This window comes from Taeniopygia guttata, chromosome 19 (genome assembly GCF_048771995.1).
Source record: "Taeniopygia guttata chromosome 19, bTaeGut7.mat, whole genome shotgun sequence".
Taxonomy (NCBI): Eukaryota; Metazoa; Chordata; class Aves; order Passeriformes; family Estrildidae; genus Taeniopygia; species Taeniopygia guttata.
The window spans coordinates 4,642,618-4,668,063 of NC_133044.1; the positions used below are offsets into that span (position 1 = coordinate 4,642,618).

Consider the following 25,446-nt stretch of genomic DNA (forward strand, 5'->3'; position numbering starts at 1 on the left):
CTGATCCCCGCGGGGGGACAAAAGCTGCATCCTCTGCCAGCTCCTGCCTCCCTGAGCCTCCCTCCTTCCCTCCCTGCTGCCTGCAAATTCGGCATCCCATGGGGTGCTGGATACAGCCACGCTGCGGGAAGCACACCGGAGCCAGCAGAGGGGTTGGGATGATCCCCCCTCGGCAGGGAGATGCCGGGGTGTTTGTGCTAACAAGCCCGGTGTATTATAATTCCAATGGAATTTAAAAAACAAAATAGTCCTCAGACAAACGACTCTGCAGTGCCTCTGCCAGGGCCTAAGATCTGCTGCTATCTATTTTTTAATAATTGAGGGTAATAAATATGTATTTCTTTCTCCTTTCTCTCCGTACGCCGCAGCTTGTCAGCTCCCTGCGTCTCTCCTCTGATCAGACCCCATCTTTGCCGCGCGGAAAGGAAAAGAAAGGGGAAAAAAGAAAGAGAGGGGAGAGAAAAAAAAAAAAAGATTCTTTAAGCAAAAAGGATTAAAGCCTTGAAAGTAGGTCTGCCCGAGCTACTCGGCTCCTCCTGCTCCCTGCCAGCCGCAGACAGGGCCAGGGACAAGAGGAGCATCCCCAGGCGGTGGAATCCGTCCCCGCGGGGTGTTTTTGGGTGCAGATCCCGGCTGGGCAGCGGCAAATCCCCCGGGGAGCGGGGCTGTGGCTGGGCACAGCCGCCGGGTAACTTGGCAAACCTCTGCTCAGAGCCAGCCCTGCCTCGGCGGCAGATATTCCCCGGCTTATTGTTGCCTCTGGTTTTCAGATGGAGATGTTGGCTCGAAGACGTGGAAGGGGTTTGGCAGTGGGGCTGAGGCCGGGCCAGGCTCCGGGACCCCCCCGGCTTCGGGATGCTGGGGCGGAGGAGGCGCTGGTGTGAAGAAGGCGGCTATTTATAGCTTCCCTCGGCTTTTGTTCCTTTTCCAGTAGAGCTCCTCTCGAAATAGAAACAGTGCCGACTGCGCGGCCGCTCCCGGGGCCCAGCCTGGATGCGGGGGGCATCTCCCAGCCCGGAGCGGGGGGATACCCCAACCTCTGAGATGCTTTTGCCTTGGGCATCCTCCCATCCCGCATCCCCCGGGACAGGGCTGGTGTGGGATGGGGAGTGGGAGCTGCCCCGCTGCTCCCCCCGTGTGCTGGTGATGCCCATCCCGACCCTGAAGGGGGTGAATGGCTCTGAGGGGGCATCGCTGGAGGGTGACAGCGCTGGGTGACCCTCGGGAGAGCAAGTGAATCCCTCGGGAACGCCCTGCCACGATCTGTCCCCGTTTATCCAGCTCAGTTGCTTCCTCTGCTGTTCCCTCCCAGCATCCAACATCACCCCCTTGCTCCCCCCAGCCCCCCTCCCCACTCCATCTCTGATCAATATAGCTGAGAAAAACAAAACAAAACAAAGTAAATATTTAATACGATCCAGGGAGCCACAGCGAGCGCTCCCCCCGTCTGTCTCCTCCAGCAGCCGCTCGCAGCAGCTCCCCGGCCCTAATGAGCCTGAGTGCAACAGGGATCGATGGCAAAGGCAACCTCCGCAGAGGGGTCAGCTCTGCCACATCCCCTCTGCTGCTCCGGGGCTCAGGATTGGCCCCCTGCCCCCCCCAGCCCCCCTCCTCATCCTCTTCCTCGTGCCCCGTTTCTCCTCTCCTGTGTCCTCTCTGTCGTTTCCAGCTCTGGGAGGGATGAAGGTTCTGCTGCTCCATCACCACACGGGGCAGGAGCTGTGCCAGGCATCAGCTCCAGGCTGGGGGCTTCCCTGGGCTGTGGGATGGGGCGTGTGTAGGGCTGGGTCCAGCGTGGGATGAGTGGAGCAGATCCCTTATGGATGGAGGTGGGAGGCTTTGGGACACCCCAAATAACTTTAGAGCTGGCGCTGGCTTTTTAGCCAGAGCCAAGAGAGTGTTTGTGTTTGTGGTGGGACCAGGTGTGCCTCCTCCTCCTCCTCCTCCTCCTCAGCCTCTCACCCTCTCAGCTGCATCCCCTGGTGTCCTCCAGACACCCCAGGTGCTGACAGAGTTTGGGAAGTGCCAGTGCCAAGGAACTGGCAAGCTGGTCCTGGCGATGCCAGTGCAGGACCTGCCTCATCAGACTCTAGAATGTTTTCTCTGCATGTTTTCCAAGTTTGGATGGTCCCTGTCACTCCAACACCAATGGAGCTGCCAGATTTCCTGTCCCCCTGACTCAGCTGCTCTGTGCTGGGTGGTTCTCATTTGTGCCCACCACCCACAGGAGAGGGACCAAGCTGTGCCAGGCATTCCATCAGCTGGGCCTGTGCATCCCCATGCAGCCTCATCCTGCCCTGGTGTCCCAGCAGGATGCAGAGGTGGCACACAGGAGGCAGAACCCAGGAGGAGCACCAGGCTGTGCTCCTCTGCCACCACAACTTTTTGTAAATTGTTTCTCCATGGAGAAGTCAGTTGTCCTTGGTAACACCTGGGATGAACCCACAGCTAAATTCCATCCCTGGGACATGATGGGGGGATGCCCACCCCGCCTGCCGCCCCTCATCCAGCACTGCCAGACCTCCAGCACTGCAAACCTCAGCCAGGCTGTGCCTGGGTATGGGAACTGCATTTACAGCCGGAAAACAACCCCAGCACGGGGCTGGGAATGTGCATCTCCTGCCTCCCAGGTGATGCAGCTGAGATCTTCCTGCAGCTCAGGGTCTCCCAGCAGGCAGGGAGGGGCTGCAGAGGTGCCAGGGCTGGACTCCCCCTGGGAAGTGCAGCAGTGGGAGCAGGAGCTGGGACAGCGGCGCAGGTCCTGCGTCACAGATGCAGCTTGTGGCAAAGTGCCGAGGAAGTTTTGCAGCAGCATTAGAAAATGTTGACATGTTTTTTGAAACAATTTCAGATCTGATATCTGCGCCAGATTGAGTTTGTAACCAGCTTTATTGTTTAAGCCTGCTGGGATTTCATCAAAGGCGTCTGCTGTTTACCCAGAACCATTTCATTGGAGAAAACAGCAAACAGACCTGCATTTCTATCTGATTTCACTTTTTCCTTTTCCTCCTGAATTTAAGTGCTTGTGAAAAGCATGGCTGATAAGGCAGAGCCGTGTGGATAAATCCCGAGGACTGGCGGTGGATGCTCTACCAGCTGCTCCAGCTTTATTAATAGACTGGAGGCAGTTGCTGGACCAGCTGCTGGGTGCCAGCCTGGAGCGAGGCACCCGCCTCGGGGGCAGCTGGATGGCCCCAGATGGTTTTGGGATCTCCATCCCGGCAGGCTGAGCCGAGTCATGACTCCTCAGGATGCTGAAGGCTGGGAAGAGGATCCGTGCAGAGCTTTTTCAGTGCTTTCAGTGTGAATTCAGATTTAAACTGTGAGGGAGCCTATGCCTGTCCTTCCCCAGGGAGTGACCCCAGCAGGCAATGTGCTCTGTCACTCCCTGACAAGCCGGGCCAAGGCAGTGCAGCCACGGGAAGCAGAGAAGGATGAAGGAGAAACCAAACTAGAAAGGGGCTTGGTGTAAATGCATCAATTCTTCTCTCACATCCCTGGGGAATCCAGTGGCTGCCAGCCTGTCTCTGTCTTTTGCCCATTGCTGACCTTGGAAACACGCTGGAGAGGAGGATTTGGGGCTTGAGACAGACCCAAGAGGCTTTTACAAGGAGCTGACCTGGGGGCTGCTGACTGCTTTGCCCCGGGCATCTTCCCACAACTGCATCCTGGTCACCCATCACCAGCATTGTTTTCTCCAGGGTTCAGCATCTCCCTCGCTTGGGGATGGCCTTGGTGGCTGTTCCCACTTTTCCTGGCTTTTGGGACAGAGACACAACAGCCTGGGGTTGGTGGAGTACATCCCACTGCCCTTCCCGGGGTCCCTTTGGCATCTCCCAGCTGTCCCGGGAGCTGGCACTCCCTGGGCAGGTTGTGCCAGTGGCACCTCGCTGTCACTCCGAGGGCTTGTCCTGCCCATCGATCACACCTGCACGGTGACAATGTAATTTTTGTCTCCAGTTGTTTATTTCTCAGACAGAACTACTTGTAAATTCTGAGACGAATATATATCCCTGCGCATGACAAATCCAGCACACGGCGATTAATCTGCCCTCTTAAGACCTGAATACGAAAGTGTCCCAGTGTCACTCCTGGATGGGGTGTCAAGCCCTGGGGCAGCACTTTGGGGATATGCAGGGACCTGATGGCAGAACGTGCCCAGGTCCAGGTGACGCTTCCCAAATACTTATTGCACTTCCTACCGGCTCCAGTGCTCCCTGACTGATATTCCAGCTCTCCACACTCAGGCTCCAGCTCCTTTTTTTGGGAGGTTTATGCAAATAGGCCTTCTTTTTTTTTTTTTTTTTTTTTTTTTTTTAATTCCTCACTGCTGCTGCTCTGCTGTGCCCCAGATAGCAGAAGTGCTGAGGACAGGTGTTTGCGTCAGGTCCTGCGGCACCCGCGTCCGTCCCGCCCGGCCGAGGGGAGGAGGGATGTGCTGAGGGGGTACCCGGGGGGAAAGGGGCAGGGAGCAGCCAGCAGGACCAAGTATGGGCAGGGGAAGCTCCTTTAATGGGATGGGCATTGATGGCAGCGTGGGTCTGTCCCCAGTGAGGGGCAGGAAAGGGATTGGGGTGTCAATTTGGGCTCTGCAGCATCCTCAGCCCCACTGGCAACACCCTCTGTGTCACAAAGCCTCTTATTTACAACGTCCTACTCGGGAGCATCTGGGAAGCGAAGCGCGTCATTTCCAGGGAGAGCAAAAATGCTGCATATTTCAGTGTCTTTTGAATTTTTTAGGTTTCCCTGAACTGTGCTAATGGGTTGGTGGTGGCGGGGGGGAGCTGAGGGCCCAGCCCAGCTCAGCTCCCGGCCTGCCTTGCTGCTCTGCCGCGCGGCCATCGCTGCATTGCTGCTCTTAAAATATTCAGTGCTGTTGGCCACAATTTCACAGCGGGTCAAAGCGCGCCGAGCCAGCAAGAAGGAGGGAAAGTGTGACAAGGAGATTAACCCCGGCCCGGCAGGCCCCGGCCGTGCTCGGCAGGCTGAGCACGATGTGCTGCGGCCACCTCGTCCCGAGGGACCAGCAGAGAGTCCGGAGGGGCCACAACACCCAAAATCCCTCTGGTTGCCCAATCTTGCTGAGTTGGTGGCATCACCCTCAAAGTGGTGAAGTGTCGGAATCTGAGGTATTGATGATTCCCAGATTGTAGAAAGTCTCTGTCTTTCTGCCCCGTTGCCAAAGAAGAAGCCATAATTGGTCTGTGCTGTTTCCAAGGTTGTTTATTCTGTTTATCTCTAACATGTTCTGCTGCCCTGCCGCAGCTCTGTCCTGCAGGGCAGCGTGTGGGGCTCTGCCCTCAGTGGGATGGTACAAACATTAAATACCACAAACTACCTGTGCTGGATTTACAATAACGTGCCAATATCTGTCACCTACATTGGACAGTGTGTCCCCAGCCTGAACCAACAGAAAAATGCCAACACCACAGTGAGACATGGAGGGCATGAAGAAGGAGGAAAAGGACAAGACACACCCAATTTCCTCCATCTTGTCCCCTCTGAACCCCTAATCTAGAAACCTAAAATTTTACTTTTGCACCTGTGCCACACTAATTATTACTCATATCAAACACTCAGAGCTGGTAATTCATCCTGTAGGATTGAAAACTCTTTTCCATGGCCAGAGATCACAGCCAGTGTCTCTGGGGGCTCTGTCCAGGGGGGTTCCTGACCCCTGCCAGGGTCCCAGACCTGCCAGGACAGCCAGAGGGAAGCCCTGGATTCCCACAGTGAAGGGGCATTGAGAGCACCCAGAGTCCTGCTGGGAGGACTGAGCATCCCCTCCTTGTCCGAGCTGCTGCAAAGCAGGAGCCTGGTGATGCAGTGGGATGAAGAGCTGAGCATCCTCCCAGTTCTTGGGGATGTTGCTGAGAGCCCTCAGTGCTTTTCCCCCCAAGAGGTTGTGGTTCCCAGGCCTTGCACCACCATCAGCTGGTGCAAACGGTGGAGCAGCAGATTTACACTGCAAAGAGCAGCTGCTTGAGCCCTGTTTGCTGACAGGGATTTGGTAATCCTGTCGTCAGCCCGGAGTTTGCTCTCGGAATCGCTGGCTTTGGCTGCCAAGCTCTTCTAAGGAAACTTCTGAGGCTGGGGGAAAGAAGTGAAGCAAAGCACATGGTCTGTGCCCACCGTGCAAGGGGGGTGCTGGGTGGTGTCTGTGATTCTGTGTGGAGCCTGGGGTGGATGAGGGATGCTGCCACAGGGAGAAGGTGTGTGCCAGGCTCAGTCCTGGAAGCCACGTGTTGTTCAGAAGCTGGAGACCCCCCAGGAACCACCTCTTGTATGGGCTGCACACCCTTGGGCTGGGATACCCTGCGTGGCCAGGTTGGCTGAGGCTTGCTCTTGTGTCTCCTGCGCCTTCCTGGGATTCTTGGTCGCGTGCCACGACTTGAGAGCTCGCCACCAGCAGCACGGATGGCTGCGTGGTGTCACCTGCAGGAAGTGCTGCAGCTGATGGGTGCTCTCCTGGGGTTTTAAGGGCACTGTGGCTGATTTATCAGGGTGTCTCCGGGGGTTACAGTCATGCCACAGGTCTCCATGGACAAGAGGTGGCCGCTGGGTTGGGTGTTCTGGCAAGGAGTTGTGACCATCCTGCTGTCCCAGGTAGCCACCTCCAACCTGAAGGCAAGCAGCCCTGTGGTGACCCCTCTGTCACTCCCTCATCCCCAGACACACCCACTCATTCCCAAAATCGCTTCCCAAGGGTGTAGGGGTGCGTTGGTGTCTCTGCCAGGCTTGGGGCTGGACCAGCAGTGCCCTCCTTGAGCCAGCCCCGTGGTCACCCTCCTGCACCCTGTGCCGGCAGCTGGCCAAGCTCTTCTCCCTAATTCTCCTTCATCCCTGTTAATGTACCACCAGATGTTCTCATTATCCATTTAAACATATAATCCTCCCCCGAATCCCGCTAAGCTCCTGGCCTCCCCGATACCTCCTGGCAGTGCGTTCCACAGGTTAATTATGCATTTTTAATTAATCACCAAGAAGAGGATGACCCATGAATAAGGGATATGAAGATCCTTCAACTGGGAATAGTTGGCAAATTGTCCCCAGGCGGGGCCATGCTGGTGTCATGGTCTCCTTGAACAACAAGACTAGCTCTAAAAATTCCTGCTTTGTGGATCTGACATGACAGGAGGTTGTGACAGAGCTGTGCCTGTGTGGATGGGACCCCTCCTGTGCCTCATGTCCCCCTCCAAATGGGGAGGAACCACATCCCCACCAGAGCTGTTTCTGTCCCACCTGGAACTGATGGAGCAAGCGCAGAGGGAAGGAGGAGCGAGGCAGGGAGGGGAAAAAAAAATCACATGTTGTTTTAAAAAGGCATTTTTGAGTGAATGCTGAATAGGGTTTGGGAAAATTGCCTTAAAGGCCTGTTCTCTGCAGGGACAGAGCTTTTCATGGAGCAGGAGTATTCTGAAACTTAATTGCACATTTGCACGGGCTAGTGTTTTTATTTCTCTCAGGTCTCCGAGGTGGTCTTTGAAGATTGCTGTCTCTCTGTAATGGTTTTCTTTATCTCAAATAAATTCTGCACACCTGCGAGGTGGAGCTGCTTGAAAGAAATTATGTCGGAATTGGCTCTCGATTTAATAAATCTGCAAATGGAACTGGGATGCAGAGAGGCGAGGCGGTTGGTGGGGCTGGCTGTGCCTCCTCCCTGCTCCCCACCTCTCCTCTCCCTTCCCTTCCCTACCATTCTGCTCTCAGCCTCCCCGTGGGCCGGGCAGAGTGTGGGGCTGAACAAAGCAAGCCCAGATCCTGCCTTTTCCCCCTGCTGAGGGGGCTCCAGCTGAATCAGAGACCCCTCTAATGCCCACCTGGCTGCCTCCTCCAGGAACGTGCAAGCCCGGCACAAACCCATCTGCGCTTCCAAAAGCTGCTATTAACATCCCTAGTTCTACCTTGATGGAGATGATGCTACAAGGGGTATTCCCAAGGAATATCCTCAGGACCCTTCTTGAGAAAGTCTGATTATCTTTCCTGCCCTCAGCTGGGAGCTGTGCTTTGCCCCTCAGCTCCTCCTGCAGCCGCCTGTCACTCGCTGCCACCATTTCTCCTTCTCCAGGAGCTAGTTCTGCTGCTCCCCAGCTCACTGGGGGATGTTGAGCCAGCGTTTCATTTTGGAGGCAGCATGAAGCACTGGAGAAAAGCCTGTGTGTAGGCAGACAAACCCCCAGGCAGCCGGGGCAGCGTGTGCCGGGCAGCCCCGGCTGGCAGGCGGAGAGGGATGGGCGGCCACGGGAGTACACAGACAGGTTAATGGCAGCCGTGGATGCTGCACAATTGGATTTCACCTCCCCGCTTCTTAAGGAATCAGCAGCTCTCCCTTGCTTAGCCCCAACTCCTCCCGTGAGCCTCGGGATGAGCTGTCACCCGCTGAAAGCTCCCCAAGGGCCATTCCAAACCCTCCCTCCCCTTGCCGGCCTCCCCAGACACCAGGTTGCCCTCAGAGGCCGTGCCACCTCCTGTGCGAGCCCCGGCTGCTCAGGCTTCAGGTGAACAAGGCACCGGGAGATTTTATTGCATTGCTGGATTTTGTTCCACTCTGTTATTCGCCACGATTGAATTTGCTGCGCAGCCGGAGCTCCCTCGCCGCCCGCGCCGCTCCGCTGGGACCGTGACCTTGTCTGGGTGCCTCACTCAGCCCTTGGCTGGGGAATTCAGAGCTGGTGAGGGAGCTGGGCGTTCCTCAGCCTCCCACTGAGCATCCCGGCGTGGTCCCGCTCCCCTGCCTGAGCCAAATCCTTGCTCTGCTCCACTTTTAAGCGTTGACCTTGGAAATGCTTTCAGGGAAAGCGTCTGCCTTCCCAGCTCTCTCCTCTCTTTCCTACCTGATTATGTCCCTCTGTCCTCATCTCCCTGAGCAGCTGCTGAGGTTTCAATGCCGTGGGCATCACCGCAGTGTCTGAACCCCTGTGCAAAGCATTCCCAAGTTTTAGTCACACTCGCTGGTTCACGGTGTCAGCTGGGAAACAGCATCTCACCTTCCTCCTGCCCTGCTCTTGCACTTACGTAAAAAACACCTCAGTTTCCTGAAAATGTAGTTTCTTGACTCCTTTGCTCTTTGGACAGAAAGCTGTGTGGCAGCAGAGCTGGCAGCATCCCACCTTTCAGTGCAGGTGGCATTGGATCAGAGCAATCCTCTGTGGTGGCACCGATGCCACAGCAGCACAGGACAGACCCCAGCCCTTAACAGTGACACAGAGCCATTTCTGGGGCACTGAGGAATGAGGGGTCAGCGGGCAGAGCCATCCAGGAAAGCTGTGGAAGCCGGGTTCTCTCCGTGCTGACAGTCACAGCTCTTCTTCCCCACCATCGCCAGTGCCCCGTGATTGAATTAGGGGGCTGAACCCACCCCCCTCCCGGCCGGCCCCGGCGCGCCGGGCTCAGATGCTGAACTCGAGAGCCATAATTTAATAAGTCTCAGGCAGACAGTGCTCCGAGAGCCGTCGGGATCTCTCGCCTCTTCCCTGCCCAGCCATGCACTGATTTATGCTCCCAGGTGATGGCTGGGGTTTTGCCTGGGATTTGTGGCCTTCCGGGGTGATCTTTTCCCAAATCAGGCGGCTTGTGGGGTGAGCTGGGAGCAGGAGCAGGGTGGTGCAGGCTGGGGTGAGTGTGGTGTTCATGCTTCACTAGGCTGACCCTTCATTTGGGGAGGAAGGAGAGATGAGGGGGGCAGAGGGACCCCGTTCCTTACAGCAGCTGCTGCTCTCGGGCTGCCTGGGCGCAAGGAGTTAAAAGTTGCAATTAGTAAAGTGCTGACGGTGGAAAGGTGGGGTGGAAACAAGCGGCACTAAATGAATCCTGAAAGGTTATTCCAATAAGCAGCAGCACAGTTTCCAGCTGCGCTCGCTTTCCTGGGAGCTGGGGGACAAGGGAAGGGATCCAGGATGAGAGATACCAGGTGGGATGAGGGATGCTGGAGGATGCTCAGGTGCCAGCAATGCCTGCTGGAGTGGAAAATAGAGCAGGGGAATTAAAGCAAGAGGGGGAGAGGCCACCACACCCCAGAGATGCTCATCCAGGGGTGTGCTGGGCGAGTCCTGCCCGTTTTATGCCCACAGTGGCTTTTCCACACGGTCCAGACCCTGTCACGGGGCACAGGGAGTTTGGGGAGCAGTGTGAGCCAGGCTGCTGGGGCAGGGAATCCTCGAGGTGTGGAGAGTGGTCTGTCAGCCTCGGCGGGGGCTGCAGGGAGGAGGATCCCGGGAAAGGCGTTGTTCTTCCAGCTGAGCAGACAGGAGCCAGCAGTGGCCTCTCCCTGCCAGACGTGGCTGTTCCAGCTCTCTGCTGGTGCAACACCACGGAGCTATTATTAGACTCCAATTTTCTGTGGGTAGCTCTGAACTCCCCGGTGCCTCCAGCAGCTCGGCAGAAGCCAGGGCAGAGCGGGATCTGCTGGCACTGGTGGGGACAGGGGTCCCTGGCGAGTTCAGAGGGGTGTGGAGGGCAGTGAGGGGTGGCAGAGCCCCCCAGCACAGGGACATGGAGAGCTGAGCACCACAGCTGGGTCTGGAGCTGCAGAGCAAAAGGCAATTAGTGTTCTAACGAGAGGTTTGGCTGATGAGGAAGGCACAGAGCCCCTGGAAACACTCTTTGGGTCAGTGGTAGGTGAGAGAGATGCTGCCCCAACAGAGACATGGTCTACAGGGCTCTGCACCTCAAAGCACATCTGGATTTCACAGCATCGCTCCGAAATGGAGCCACAGCATCCCCACCACTGCTGTCCTTGGCAGGAGGCACGTGGGAGCACAAAAGGGTTGTGGCACACCCACAGGACAGCCCATCCTGTGCCAGGGGAGGGCTGGGGCTGGGGTGACATGGCATCTTCCTTGCTCCCACCCTCTCCCAGCCTGGTTTCCAAGCAGGATTGTTTAAATGCCTTTTATGTTGTGACTCAAATGATGAAAGGCCTGAAAACGGGACTAACAAAGACGAGTTGTACTTCAGAATAAAAAACCCACGAAAGCAGCAGATGCTGTCATAGGAATAAATTGTATCAACAGCAATCAGATGGGAAGTGAAAAGTCAGAATGGAGTTGCTCTGTCTTTCACGCTTCCAGTGAAAATTTATGGGTCCATGAATTTAGCCAGAATCAGGTAGGATGAAAGACTTTGTCTGACAAGGCATTTCAAAGGATCTGGGAACCTCCAGAGATGTGGCCACTTGGACAGGGAAATGGGGCCTCTCAGTTTTAATGAGAATTTCAGTTGCCTTCCTTTATCCTTCTGCCAAGATCTTATTTTTGTTTTCTTTTCTTTTCCCTTAAAACTGCCGATTTCCGTTCTTTGCAGTTTGTTTTAACTTTGCAAAACGTGCATTCGAGCAACACAACGTGAGGAGGAGGAGGGTAGAACATCCCCATCACTCCATTCAGCCCAACCTGTTGCTTCTCACCATAAACCCCTCCCAGCTCGGATGTTTTGGCTGCTGCAGGTCGGCACCACCAACCTTCAGCATCTTCCCGGCCCTGCAATGATTTCCCATCTCCCCATCTCCCCTTTCCACAGCGACAGGATCCTACACAGGCTGTAATTAATAGAAATTAGACTGTCAGGACCTTGCAGCCCCATCCCGTAATTACTTGGCCTTGCTGTGTTGGAGGCTCAGGGATCGGCGGCGGGCTCGAGAGCCGCCGGTGATGGGAACACATCCCCTTATCAAGCTATTTTTATTAAGCTTTTAATGCAGGCATTTGCCTGCTGCTGGGGGATGTGCAGCAGCTCCACAAAGTCCACTCCCAGAGGGATGTTCGGGGGGATATTTTGGGATGGAATACCGGCACTGGAGCTAGACAAAGCAGGATATTAGCAGAGTGCTGTGTCCTGACCACGTTCATCGCTTGCGCATTAATTCCCAGCACCCAACTGTTCCAAACATTCCGATTTTAGGCGTTGGCAAAGCATCGCTGCTCAATCCTCAGGTCCCCCACATCCCCGCACACCCCAAGAGCTGTGTGGGAGAGTGAAAATGCCCAACATCCAGCTGGGCACATGGCATTTCCCACTGGCTCATTAAGCCTCCCAATGCCGGCCAGAGGAGCGGCACAGCTCAGCTATTCACACAGCTCTGCTTTTATCACTGCCTTTTTCATGAGCTGGTAAAAAGTTCCGTGCAAAGCACAGGAGAGGTCTCTGAAAGGCAGCTCTGCTCATGACCCAGCATGCTGGCTCCAGTGGGGATGGGGTTTTGCTGGAATCTGTGGTGCTCACTCAGCCGCTGACCCGCAGGGATGTTCGCTTGGAGTGCTCCTGGCATCGCCCTGAGAGGAGACCAAGGGCACAGGGAAAGGTGCTGCTGCCATTTTTGGGTGTGGGACAGAGACCTGAGGCTGTGGGCTGGGCTCCAAATGACGCCAACACTTCTTTTTTGGTTGGGGGGAAGAAAATGTGACAGAGGCAGCAGCTTTGATGCCTGCCTGTCCGTCTCCTTGCCCCCTGCTGCAGGCAGAATGATGTGCTGCTGAATGAGGAAGAAGGTACACGCCAGGCTCCAATTTGCCCTCTTCTCCACCAAACACAAGGACATTCAGTAAATCTCAAATGCAGAAAGGCTGAAAAGGGATGATGACAGAGAGCCCATGGGGCACGGTACAGAATTCGCCTGTAGATCTCGGTGGCACAGGACACTGCTGGGGTCGGGACCTCAGCAGGATTATAAGTTTATAGGACTAATGCCCTCCCTATTAGCCGTGCTTGCATGAAACCATCTGTTTGGGTTGCTGTCCACTCCCAGCTCCAGCCAGGTAAAGATCCATCCAGCACATCCCTGCTTTTCCACAGCCTCCAGTTTTTCCATCTCCTGTGGATGCGGGCTGGATGGGGCAGCCGAGCGTGCACTGAGAGCCCGGGCAGCTGTCACTTTGCTCTTCCATCTCATATTTGCTCTGTTTTGGCTGTATTTCTGATCCTAAAGAAACCCTCCGTAGCTCCTGGCCAGCTGCTGGCAGGGAAGCAGGCTGGTGAATCTGCTTTCTCTACACATGAGCTTGTTCAGCGTTTGATACCGATCTGGCTGGTGCTCAGCTGGGGTGGGTTTTGTCATTTCATCTGCAATTGTTTTGCTGTAAAGCACCTCGAAGGGTTCGCTGCCCGGCTGCTTTACAAAGGACATCGTTCTTATTACTGCTGTGAATGAAGTGCTTTGCATTTCTGTGAATGGGAAGGAAAACTTGTCACCTCAGGACAAAAAGGGAGTGGAAGTATCTGATGATCCCCTGAGACGCCTCAGACAATCCACTAAGCTCAAGTCATCCTCCTGTATTTCTTTCCTCGGGGGCAATTGGAATTATTAGTCCCTTCTCAAGGACCTCGAGATCTCCCTGTCCTTTGCCAAATTCTGTCCCGGCTTCACTGCAGGCTGCTGGCAAGTCCTGCCAGAGCCCTGTCCTGTGCAGGGGACCAGCAGAGGCTGCCTGGTGCCTGCTGGGGGTCAGGACAGCAGTGCCAGTAGCTGGTGAAGCCCCTGTCCATGCCTGGAATCCTACTCAGGGTGTTCCCTGGTCCATGCCCCTCTCTCCTGGAGAAGCAGGAGCATCGTGGTGTGCATTGACACCTCCAGCCACAGCAGGACCCAAGGATTTGACTTATCCATGCACAGAGAGATGTGCCTTTCCCTCCAGCATTCCTGCACTCCAAAAAGGTCCCAGTGGCTTTTGAGATGCACGGTGGGGTGGGACACAGGGGCACAACAAACCTGCAGCAGACCCAGGAAAAGAGGATGGTCTGTCTCCTCTGATGTCCAGGGACAGGACATGGGGGAATGGTTGCACCAAGGGAGGTTTAGACTGGACATTAGGAAGCGTTTCTTCACTGAGAGGGTGGTCAGACCTGAGAGGTGGCTGATGCCCTAAGCCTGTCAGTGTTCCAGAGGCATTTGGACAGTGCCCTTAATAACCAGCTTTTACTTTCTGGCAGATGGAGCAGATTATCACTGTAGGTCCCTTCCAACAGAAATATTCTAGCCCATCCCATCCCATCCCATCCCATCCCATCCCATCCCATCCCATCTCATCCCATGCCAAAGATCTGCCTCCAGCTGCTGCAAGCAGCAGCCCAGCCTCTGATTTAAACAGTTTTCTCTCAAAGCTGAGGTGCTGGGGTTGTTCCCTGTGCCTGCAGCTACAGGACCAGCAGCATCCCACTGCAGTTTTCCACCAAGGGCATCCCTGCCATGGAAGGTGTGCTCAGAATTGGGGTTAAGCAGAGCAGATTATTCTGGGAAAACACACTCTACACTCCCTCTGCTTCTGCGTGTGTTAGTCCTGAAAGAAGCATTTAAATTAAATAAGTTTCTATAGCCAAGTTTCAATCCCACAGCCACTTCTACCATTGACCTCCTTTTTCCCCCCTTTTTCTTTACTTGAGAGCAGGAGGAGGAGATGCAGACAGAGAGGAGTGCTAATTAAACAGGGAGTTCCACATTAGGGTACAAATCCTCTGGACTAGCACAAACCCTGCCAATTTCTGCATTTATTTATTATTTTTTCAGTAGAATTGTAATTTCCAATGGTGCCTCCAGCACCAGGAGAGAGTTCAGGGGCTGCTCTTGGAGAGGATTAGCACGCTGGAAGCATTATTACTTTCCTTCGCTGTGAATTCAGGAGTGATTCCCTGACGGCTGCACTCTATATAGAAGTGAATCGGTGCTAATTTGTTTTTTGAGGATCACACATCCACCAACATGTGAAAGACAATCCTGCTTCTCGATGTATATTTTGAGCCAGTGCTACAGCAAACAACAGAAAATAAGCAAGCAAAGGAATCCAGACCTCCCTCACCCGGAAAGCCAGAGCTGGAAAAGAGCGGCCTTTCATTATTTTTTGTCTGGGAGTTGGTTCTGCATCATTCCAGAAGTATTTTGGGTTTTGGCCCTGCTGCCCACGGCAATAGAGAGCAGGGGTTTGGGCAGCTCTCACATGGAAAGCCTCAGGGACGCTCTGTTGGACGGGATGTCAGAGAGACTGAGCATAAAAGGCTCCTTATATTTTCCTGTTAAATCATCCTCGGGTTAACTGCAAGAGAGGAAAAAATGAGCTAATTGAATCTGTAACTATGGAGGGACTGGGCACCCGGCAGGGGAGCAGCAGCCCCGCCACCCATCGCTCCTCTCTCTTTATTTGTGTGATTCAGAGGGACATGGTCTGTGGGGAGACACCAGAGCCGGCTGAAATGGAAGACAAAGCTATTGTTTCAAACAGAGTTATTGATTTTTACATTATTACACTATGAAATTTATGGTCTGGTTTCAAACTGCAATAGGAGTTAATGACCACCATCCAGAAACTTCCAGGTGACCTTGGCCTTGACTTTGGTGGGGGAAGGTGAACAGCTCCAGTTACCAGGTCAGCAAATGTAAATTGAAGTTGCAACACCCTAAAAGACTGGATTTTGGGGTGCTGCTGACCCTGGGTCTCCACCCTGAGCTGGAGCTCACAGCAAACCCCAAGCTGGTTGACAGCTGTGATGGAGTGAGGGAATTGGACCTTCTCAGCTCCAAACAAAAGTTGTTCCTGCTGTTACGCCACATTTTGCCCCCAGCCAGAAACACCATGATGTCCCCAGACCTCCTGAGCACGGTTCTCCATCCTCAGCTGACCTCCCAGCACAGCCTGGCTGCCCAGGGGTTTGCTCCTTCCAGTCAGAGCTGGAGAAATGCAAACCAAGGAGCACTGGGATGGGTGAGGAGCACCCAGGGAGGGGAGGCAACACAGCCCAGAGCAGGAGAAACCCTGTGAGAGGGGAGAGCACAGGGCAGTGCCCAGAGCAGGCAGCTGCCTGCAAAGGCCATGGCCTGTTCCTGATTCCAGCTCTCCCTTCGCAGTCACAGGAGGAGGATTTGCTTTCAGAGTGACCAAGAGGACATTTGTACCAGTTAACACGTGAGATACTGGTGACACAGAAAGCTTTGCAAAGGTACTCCCCAGTCTACAGCCTTTTCCTGGCTTTTCTTTAAAAGGTACCTCCTGATGCATCTTTTGGCACCAGTCTCTTCCCAAAGCTTTCCTTTGCACGATTCCTTCCAAATTTCCTTGTATGCTGCTTCCTGTGGGAACAGTGTTTCCACTTGCCAGCCAAGGAAGGCAATTTCCAGCTGCTGGAGAAGGTTTTTTTTTTTCCTTGTAGTGCCATCTCCCTGGAACATCCCTGATGCTGCACCCTGAGCTAAAGTCGTGTGAAGCCAGTAGCCTCCAAGCTCATCTTCTGCCTCGGAGGTCATAATTGCCATTAAATCACAGCTTGCCTAACCAAATTATGCAAAACCGAAATTATCTCCAATGATTTTTATGTTGCTGAAATGTTCCAGAACTGCCGGGGTGATGACTGGGGGATTGGGAGCAGCTGTCACTCCATCAGAAACCATAACTCCAAACAGCTGGGATCTGTCAGTTATTTATGACACCGGTCGCAAAAAAAAAAATAATAAAATGATGAAGGTGGATGGGTGGCTGCCACTGTCTGGCTGAAAGGCAGCTCGTGCAGAAGCAAAGCCTCGTGCTGTGTCCTGGTGCTGGGAGCTGCAGCTGATGTTTTGGGAGCAATGCCAGTGAGGATGTTCCTGCTGCAGGACCGTGGGGCAGCACCTAAGGGGCTTTGCACAGAGGCTGAAAGGGAGCTGCTGCTCACTGGGGAATTCAGGCTTTGTGACAGTCAGCATGGGCATGTTTATTGTGTCTTCTGTGTTGGAAAAAAAAAGAGAGAATAAGAGGACCCTGCAGCTGCTAAGCAGGGTCTGACGCTGCTTTGTTGAACCGTCCCAGATCCTGAGTTTGGCTCTTGGCTCGTGCCCAGTTGCTTTTGCTACTCTGTCCTTGCCTTTCATCGTCCTTCACTTAGCTGATGAAATTGTGAGCATTTGAGGCTGCTTTTCCTCCCTAAACAACAGTTTCTCTCTATGTGAACATCCAATTCTGAGGTCGTTCCCAAGTTTCAAAGTGTGCTTTCCCCCCGGGGGTTGTAGTCATGTCTTTGTGCACCAGCTTGTTAGGGGTGGATTTTGAAAAATCCTTTGATAGATGCAGGGTGGGAGCAGGACAGGAAAATCTCTGTCTAGAGCTCAGTGAGGTGCTGGTGTTCGAGCAGGTGTGAGTTTGGCCTCAAAAGAGGGTGAGTGATGAGGAAGCTTCTCCCTTTTTGATAATCCCGCCTTTGAGCAGATGCTTTCTCCCCACTTGTAGCGCACTCCGGTTAAGTATTATTATTTATATTATGTAGGAGCTATACATAGTGTTTTATGGCAGCAAAGATACATAAATCAGCAACCAGAAGACGAGGGCTTTGCTCTAAAGAGCTTATAAATCTAACAGCTTGAGCAGCTCTGGTAATGGACACAGTAAGCAGGCAGTCAAGTTGCATGTAGACATGAGCTAAGATGGGTCTCCCAAAGCAGATGGTGGGTTTAGGAGAGATTTGGAAGAGAAGCAACCTGCTCCATCCTCGAGAGCGGATTCTCCTGCTGGAGAATTAGACAGGCTTTGACCCATATAAGCTTGTCCGGGTGGAGAGGTGAAAATATCCATCTGAGAGAAGCAGCTTGCCAAGAGGGAATGGGCAGGGGGTGCTGGGGTTTGTGGCAGGGGTTGTCCTGCAGGTGCATCTCCCCAGGGACAAAACCATCCTTGCCCTAGGTGATGTCTTGGCCTCGAGTCTGAGCCTCCTAATGAAAGTAAGGGGCACCATGTTCTAAAGAAACCGAGTCCCTGCCTGGCTTAGAGGTACAGTGAAGTGTTCTAAACCTCAAAAAGCAAGAAAACTGCTGGGGCAGGTACACATGGCTCTCAGAGCAAGTGGCACTGCAGAGTCAAGAGTCCCCGCCGTGGTGGCAGAGAAGTGCTTCAACCCTTCAAACCATCTGTCTTTGATCTTGGGTATCAAACCAGGGTTTTTTTTTTCAAATTTCTTCCTGTGCTGGCACCGGCCTGGGAGGAACCTGGTCTGGGCTGGAGAGAGATGTGCAGTGTCTGGCCGATCCTGCTGGCTCCGGGTGTCTGCATTCTTCTGGCTGCCTTCAGCTCTTGCACAAATTGAGGCTTCACGCTAAATGCATTACACTGTATAACAATTAATCCCGTGCTACATATAGAAAGTCCTTACTCGTCAATAATGCATGTGGGAGGAGTGATTTTCACTCTCAGTAATAAGGCTAAGACAATGGAAACAAGCAGGTAATGGAGAACATTTATAACGATGTTAATCTAATAATGAGTCTAATGCTGTTAAAAGTAAGACTGCAAACTGGACGCATCCAAAGATAAATTATTTCAAGCATTCATTAACTGATGCCTAATTAATGCCCAATTAGAGGGATGTTACATGGGAAATGGTTTGGACAGTCAGTCGAATTCATTCCAATCACTGAAACCTCAGTGAGAAGCAGGAGGCAGCAGAAGGACTCGGCGAGCAGAGGCTGGGGTGACACAGCACGTCAGTGGGAGAAAGGCAGGAGATAAACACCCCTTTGCTGGTTTTATCCGTGTCAGCAGGGATTTGGTTTTACTCACTTCACCAGCAGGTTTCTGGAGGATTTTTCTGTGCTGCTTTTGAAGCTTTCCCTCCCTGGTGAGCTCCAACACTCGGGCTGGTGACCCTCTGTGTACCTCACAACCTTTACAAGATGAAGTTGAAAGGGCTGAGTCAGGAATAACAAGTTAGACAGGGTCAAATTCTCAGGAGAGCTGGGCTGGGGCCTCTCAGGTGTTTTCCAGTCTGGGAAGCCCAGTGAGACCCAAGTGCTCCTGGCTGTCACATCTCAGCGGGATTTGGCTGCTGGATATCCCAGTGCTGGTGTTACCTCAGGAGCTTCATGGCTTCATGACCTCTTTGCTTTTTGAGGATCTCATTCCCAGATCTAAACTGGGACCAGTCCCAGAGCATGCCAGGAGCAGCTTCTCACAGCACTAAGCACTCAGCAGGTTTTACAGGCTTGGAGGGAAGGCCTCCTTGATGAGACCACAGGCTTTGAGTGCATCCATGGGGAGTCCAGACCTTCACAGAATCACAGATTGCTTTGGGCTGGAAGGGACCTCAAAGAAATCTAGGGAGGGCAGGGACACCTTCCAGCAGGACCAAGTTGCTCCAAGTCCCATCCAGCCTGGCCTTGGACACTTACTTGGACACTGTGGATGGGGCATCCACAGTTTTTCTGGGAAGCCTGTGCCAGTTCCTCACCACCCTGACAAGGAAAATTCCTTCCTTATACCTAATGTAAACCTACTCCCTATCCAAGTCCTGTTGACCTTTATTTTTCTAACTATCCATCCTTCTGTTTCCCCATTCTCCTTACTCCCAAGATGCAGTAGGGATAAAAACATCCCTGTCTTTTCTTCCCACCATCCTATTCTCGGGAAGCGGAGAACCAATAACAACCCCAGCCTGTCCTCACGGCCATCCCTGGCTGCAGGAATCCCATCTCTCTCTCCATAGGAGCTCCAGCCATTAACTCACAGCCGCCTGTTAATTAAAGAGATGGACTCAGTTCCCCCTGACCTTTACCTCCGGAGTTATCCCTGCAGGCAGCGAGCTGTTAAACGCTGCGTTCCCTTTCGGCAGGAGCCTCTACCTTGGCCATGCTCCAGGGAGGCCTGGGCTGCCTTGGTCCATCACCAAGCGTTGCTAACAGCCTCCTGTCATCACCATCCCTACACGTGAAATCCTGTATGCTCCCAGATCCCTGCCCGGCTCCACCTCCCGTCAGTAATCCCGTTAGCCTGGCAACTGTCGTGTCACGGAAGAGCGCATAAAACTGTTGTTTGGAAGCAATATGTAATCTTCCAACCTGCTGCGTGTAGCTGGGAGATGGTTTATTGATTCAGACCCTTGTGATTTGGTATTTGCAATAACAGACTCTGCATGTGGGAGATCGTCACAGCACTTGTGCCTGGCAGGGTTTTACTAATAAACATCAGACCTACGGAAGGCGCCGTGCTCCGGTGCCACCGGGGTAAGACGGGGGACGTGGAGTCGTCCCACCTTGGTGGAGCACATCCTCGAATTAAAAAACCCAGCATAACATATCTGCAAACATTGCTTTATCTCTCCCATTGTAGGATAATCACAATATCCTCAGGATACTGCTGTTTCCCAGGCTGTGAATGGCAGCCAGGGCTCCCGTTTTGGCAGGGAGCTCTGGGAACTCAGCACGATGCTCCCACCAGCACAGCCCCTAGCTCATCGTGCACAGGCACGACAGCAAAGCCAAAATGCTACGGCAGCGACTTGGAGAATGTTCCTTTTCCTACACAGCCGTAGGAGTTGTCGCGAATTCAGCGTTCCCGACTCACCAGCCCTTTTTGGCAGTGGCGCAGGGATGAGACATCCCTCCTGGTAGCCCATGCTTCGTTTCTGAAGGGCAGTGCCTGGAAGTCATCCCCCTCATTCCCATTCCCAGGCAAGGCTCGATCCGATGCTTTGGGCAGCAATGCTATTTTTTTTCCTATTAACCGCCCAGTCAGTGATGACTGGCTTTTACTGGTGATTTATGGAGAGTGAATAACCCAGTTTATCTAAAATATGTGGCAACTTTGCCTTGAAAGGACGGATCTAGATGGATGGGTCACCTGCTGTTAACTAAACAGCAATAGATCTGCATACTGGGAAAAGGCAACGGCAACCACACAGTTACACATCAAACACAATTAATAAGAAAACAGTGAGGTTTTTGTGCCTCCAACTTGTATTAGGCTGTAGGCACTGAAAAGAGGCACTGTAAAAACCCAAGGGGTCCTGGCTCTTGGACTAGCTGGTGATAACGACGTGGAGTAATTAGAGATGAACTCCACTTCCACTCTCGTTTTTCAGATTAGTACAAGCTGAGTAGGACTCGTGGGCAGGATGGCACCGGCAGCTGTGCGCTGCTCCGCTGTTACTCCTTTTCCCTGTAAAGTCCAGAGGCAGAATTCATTAGACATGAGAAAATTTTGCGTGTAAGAGGAAAAAGCCAAATCTAGGAGGAAAATCTGAATGAGAAATGACAAGTCTGGTGCAACGAGTCTGAAAAGCCACTCGGCGCAGAAGGAATAGCCTGAAAGCAAGGCTGGTGTGAGGAGTGGGAGCGAGACGGGAGCGGGGCGGCGAAACCGGAGCTCTGAGGAGCTGAGCAGAGGGAGGGGATGATTTTGCCTCGTTCTCTGTTTCTCTGCTGCGAGAAAGCCCCAGTCACAGGCACATTCTGTAGCATTAGAGGATGCAATATGCTTTGCCACAGGACATCCATTTAAAAATATGTCTGAGCATCCCACTTCCAAACGGAGTTTTCAGCTCAGCCTTTTCCACCAACTGCTGACAACATATTTCCCTGTAAATCACTCGGGTTTCGGGGTGGATGGTGGTGTCTAACAACTGCGGTGAAAGGAGACGGTGGGGACGGGTCTGTGCCTTTGGGGGATGCACTGCACACGTGTAATTTTAGGTAGTTGACTGGGAATTGCTGAATCTCCGCAGCTTTTCCTCTCCGATACGTGCAGGCGATTTAACAGATGCATTTCAGGAGGAGTGAGGGCACCTGCGAGGGTTTGAATTCCCTCTGTTTGCTCTCTCTTTCCTTGCCTGCGGGCAAGGGGCTGTGCTGCCTGCGCTGCCAGCGTGAATTCCCGGCGAGAAAGTTTCTGCTGCCCGTTCGGGGCTGGGAACACGAGCAGCCGCCTGTTGCAGCAGGGAGAGGAGGCAGGGAGTACTCCATACATCACGTTTTAGCTGCCGTGGGTGATGAGCCTACTCATCACAGCCGCGTGGGTAATTCATGAGCGGAGAGGAGGGCTGAGCTAATTGGGGGCGTTTTTCACCCGGAATAGTCTCCGCAGCAGCGATGGGTGGGCGGGAGGTGCCCGGTTCCCGCTGACGCCGCTCTCCCCTCTCTCCGCACAGGGGGGTTTGCGGAGCTGCTGCTGGTGCTGCTGGGGCTGAAGGTGCCCGCTGCCCTGGGCTGCCCCACCGACTGCGTGTGCTACCCCTCCCCGATGACTGTCAGCTGCCAGGCTCACAACTTCCTCACCATCCCCGAGGGCATCCCCGAGGACAGCGAGAGGATCTTCCTCCAGAACAACCAGATCACCTTGCTGCTGCGGGGCCACTTCAGCCCTTCCATGGTCACCCTCTGGATCTACTCCAACAACATCACTTTCATCGACCCCAACACCTTCGACGGGTTCATCAACCTGGAAGAGCTGGACCTGGGGGACAACCGCTACTTAAGGGCTTTAGCTGCAGACACTTTCCAAGGGCTGGTGAAACTCCACGCCTTGTATCTCTACAAGTGCGGGCTGAGCTCTCTCCCCAGCGGGATTTTCGGTGGCCTCCACAACCTGCAATACCTTTACCTGCAAGACAACCACATTGAGTTCCTTCAGGATGATATTTTTGTTGACTTGGTTAACCTCAGCCATCTTTTTCTCCATGGAAACAAGCTCTGGAGCCTCCATCAGAACACGTTCAGGGGACTAATAAACCTGGATCGGCTCCTCATCCATCAAAATCAGCTGCAGTGGATTCATAGGCGGGCTTTTCATGACCTCCGAAGATTGACCACCCTTTTCCTGTTCAATAACAGCCTCTCGGAGCTGCAGGGGGACTGCCTGGCCCACCTGGGAGCCCTGGAGTTTCTCAGGCTGAATGGGAACCCGTGGAGCTGCGACTGCAAAGCCCGTTCCCTCTGGGAATGGCTGCACAGGTTCAGAGGCTCCAGCTCCAGCGTCATCTGCGAGTCCCCCGAGCAGATGCACGGCAAGGACCTCAAGGTGCTAAGAGCAGAAGACTTTAGGAACTGTTCAGGGTCCGAGTCGCTCCACCAGATGAAAACACACACCTTCTCTACGGCGGACAGAGGAGCCTCCAAATCCCACCACCCTCACCACTCCTCCAAGGAGAAGGGGAAGGAGCGAGGGGCTGAGAACAGTTTGCACAGCAACCAGCCTGCCGGCTCCCGGCCGGGCTACCGCAAACCCGGCAAGAACTGCACCAGCCACAAAAGCCGTAACCGAACCTCCAAACCGGTGTCCTTGGGGCCGCGCAAAAACGGGCAGGAGGTCCTAGACTATGTGCCTGATTATCAGCACAAATACAGCTTTGGGGCCATGCCCACGCTGTCCCCCAAGCGCAAGGGTAAGTGCACCCGGCGGACGTCCATCCGCCCGCCCAGCGGGGTCCAGCAGGCCGCCGGCTGCCCGGGGCTCAGGGCGTCGCTCCTGGTTTTTATGGTGGTGTTGGCGGCCGTCATCCGCTGAGCCCCCAGCCCCGGATGGAGCGGAGCTGTACTGCCACCAATCTACAAAGGACCAGAGTTTCTTTTCTTCTTCTTTTTTTGTACGTGGCTCAGCGTTGGCCTGGCGAAGGGAAGAACGTTGTCTCGGCTTCTGAGGGTTGTCTCCGTGCCCGGCCGGACTGTGCCGAGCGCTGCGGGAGCAGATTAAAAGGCATTATCACACCTTGTCACAAACAGCCTAACCGAGCACCTACAACAATGACAACAAAAAAGCCAACCTTACAAAAAGCAGATAACAGGGATGGTAACCAATGCGTTGGTGACAGCACCCAGACAAATGGACTGTATCCATGCTCTTGTGAAATCCCGTTCGTTTGAGAGCGCTCCGAACGACCCCTCCAATTACCTGAAGGAACATAATTGCTGTAAAAACCATCACCGATTAAGCCTACACTGTTTCTCTCTGAAAGTGAGTGCAAGGACACTGATACCGATGTAATAAGGACATTTGGTTCTCCCACGTTTTAGCCCTTTTGGCTCCAAACCCAGAGGCCAAAGTTGGCTGGGAATCTCTTAGAAGACAATCTCAAACCCCTGAATATCTCAGGCATTACAGCAGAACAGGGCTTGCCTGCTGGGCTTGGAGTAGACAACAACCAAAGGAAAGACTGATTAGAGGTGGAATTAAACAAACAAACAAACAAACAAAAAAACCAAAAACACAAAAAAAAACCCCAAACCCAACACATAAAGAAATGAGGTACCTGCAGGAGGTGTGTTTTTTGTAACCATGTTCACACATCTGAGAAAACAACCCCAACAATTGCACAGGCTCCCCCTCTTCCCTCAATTATCCATATGTATGTCTTACAATGTTTATAAACTATATGGAAACTGTATCTTCAGAACTAAGGATTGTATTATTGAATTTATAGCAGACCAGTATATGATTTTTTTTTTTCCTTGAGAAAACAAACCGGCAGCAGTGCCTACAGATGCTGAAAGCCATCGGGCGGGCTCAGTACACGCGGGGGAACCACAACGGACCAATGTTCTCAGCAATTCAGAGCACTAAACTTTGGGAGGGGTTGGGGGGTGGTTGCGTGTGATGCAGCAAAGTCCATACCCAGAGAGCCAAAATTCACCCTTACACCCTAATTTGTAACCGGCGGGGGGCAGAGAGAGATTAATTAGCCCAAATAAATAGAGCTGTAGAGCTCTGTCTCCGGAGAGCACTCGAGGCCCCGGGGAGAAAAGGGGCTGGTTTTGGGGCTGGAGGCTGAGAGCGGCTTCCCAGCCGTGGCAGTGGCGTGAGGACCTTTATAGCTGGACTAAGGTTTTCACTGGGGCAGCAAGGAGCAGCTCCCAGGCTGCAGATAGACCTGACAGAGTCAGGAGGGGTTTTGTTTCTTAAAAGGAACAGATTCTGGAACAGTCAAAGTAGGGAGAAGCTACAGCTTGTAGAGGACCGGCGAGAAGCGCGGTGCCCGAGGTTTCTGGTCCATGGCAGGAGAGAGAAATCTGTGGTCCAAGAGAGCTGTACAAAGGGGGTTGTGGGGAGGTGGAGGAGAGGGAGCAGGGCATCCTGTTCCCCTCTTCCTGGGTTAAACCATGTGCTGGAAGGATGTGTTTGCTGGTCGGGGGCATGGCAGAGCCGGCAGCTCCACCAACAGCAGCCCGTGGGCTCAGGGAGGTGCTGCCCAAATTCTGCAGTTGGTGTGAATTCCTTGTCAGCGTGGATATGTGAGACCAAACAGACACTGAAGTTAATGAAACAAGGGAAATAAAAGTGATCTTGGACAAGAAAAGGCTTCTGTTCTTTCCATAACCTTATCTCAATGGTGGTATTTTGAGCCTGTGGCTCAGGTGAGGGGCTGGAAATCCTGAAAAAAACCAGCTGCGGTTTTCCATCAGACACACAATTAGCTCCAGGAAGGATGGGCTAGCTGGGGAAATCTGCTCTCCCAACCACTTTGGGGAAGGGGAGAGCGCATTTACACAGTGGCAGATGCCTTGGAGATATGTGGAAATAGAAAGGGAAACTCCCACTGAAAAGAGAAGCAGAAAATTCCCTGGTGCACTTGTGTTTACGAGCAGTTGGATGGTGAGAGTGGGAAGCTGGAGGAGCACGGCCTCCTCTGTCCATCTTGCAAGCAAGAAAAGCCAGAGGCTTGGATGCTTCTGTTTTAGATGCCCTTCTTGGGGAATAGCAAGAGTAATTCTGGGAGGAGAAAGGAAGAGGTTAC

General features: G+C 53.4%; 1 protein-coding gene across 1 annotated transcript in view; it reads left to right on the forward strand.

Moving 5' to 3' along the window:
* Window positions 1–25,008, forward strand: part of RTN4RL1 (reticulon 4 receptor like 1) — a 30,093-nt gene extending 5,085 nt beyond the window's left edge. The window contains exon 2 of the mRNA XM_030288083.4: window positions 21,868–25,008. Coding sequence (XP_030143943.2) covers window positions 21,868–23,222 — 1,355 coding nt within the window. The 3' untranslated portion in view covers window positions 23,223–25,008. The remainder of the gene's footprint in view (window positions 1–21,867) is intronic.
* The last annotated feature ends 438 nt before the right edge of the window (window positions 25,009–25,446 follow it).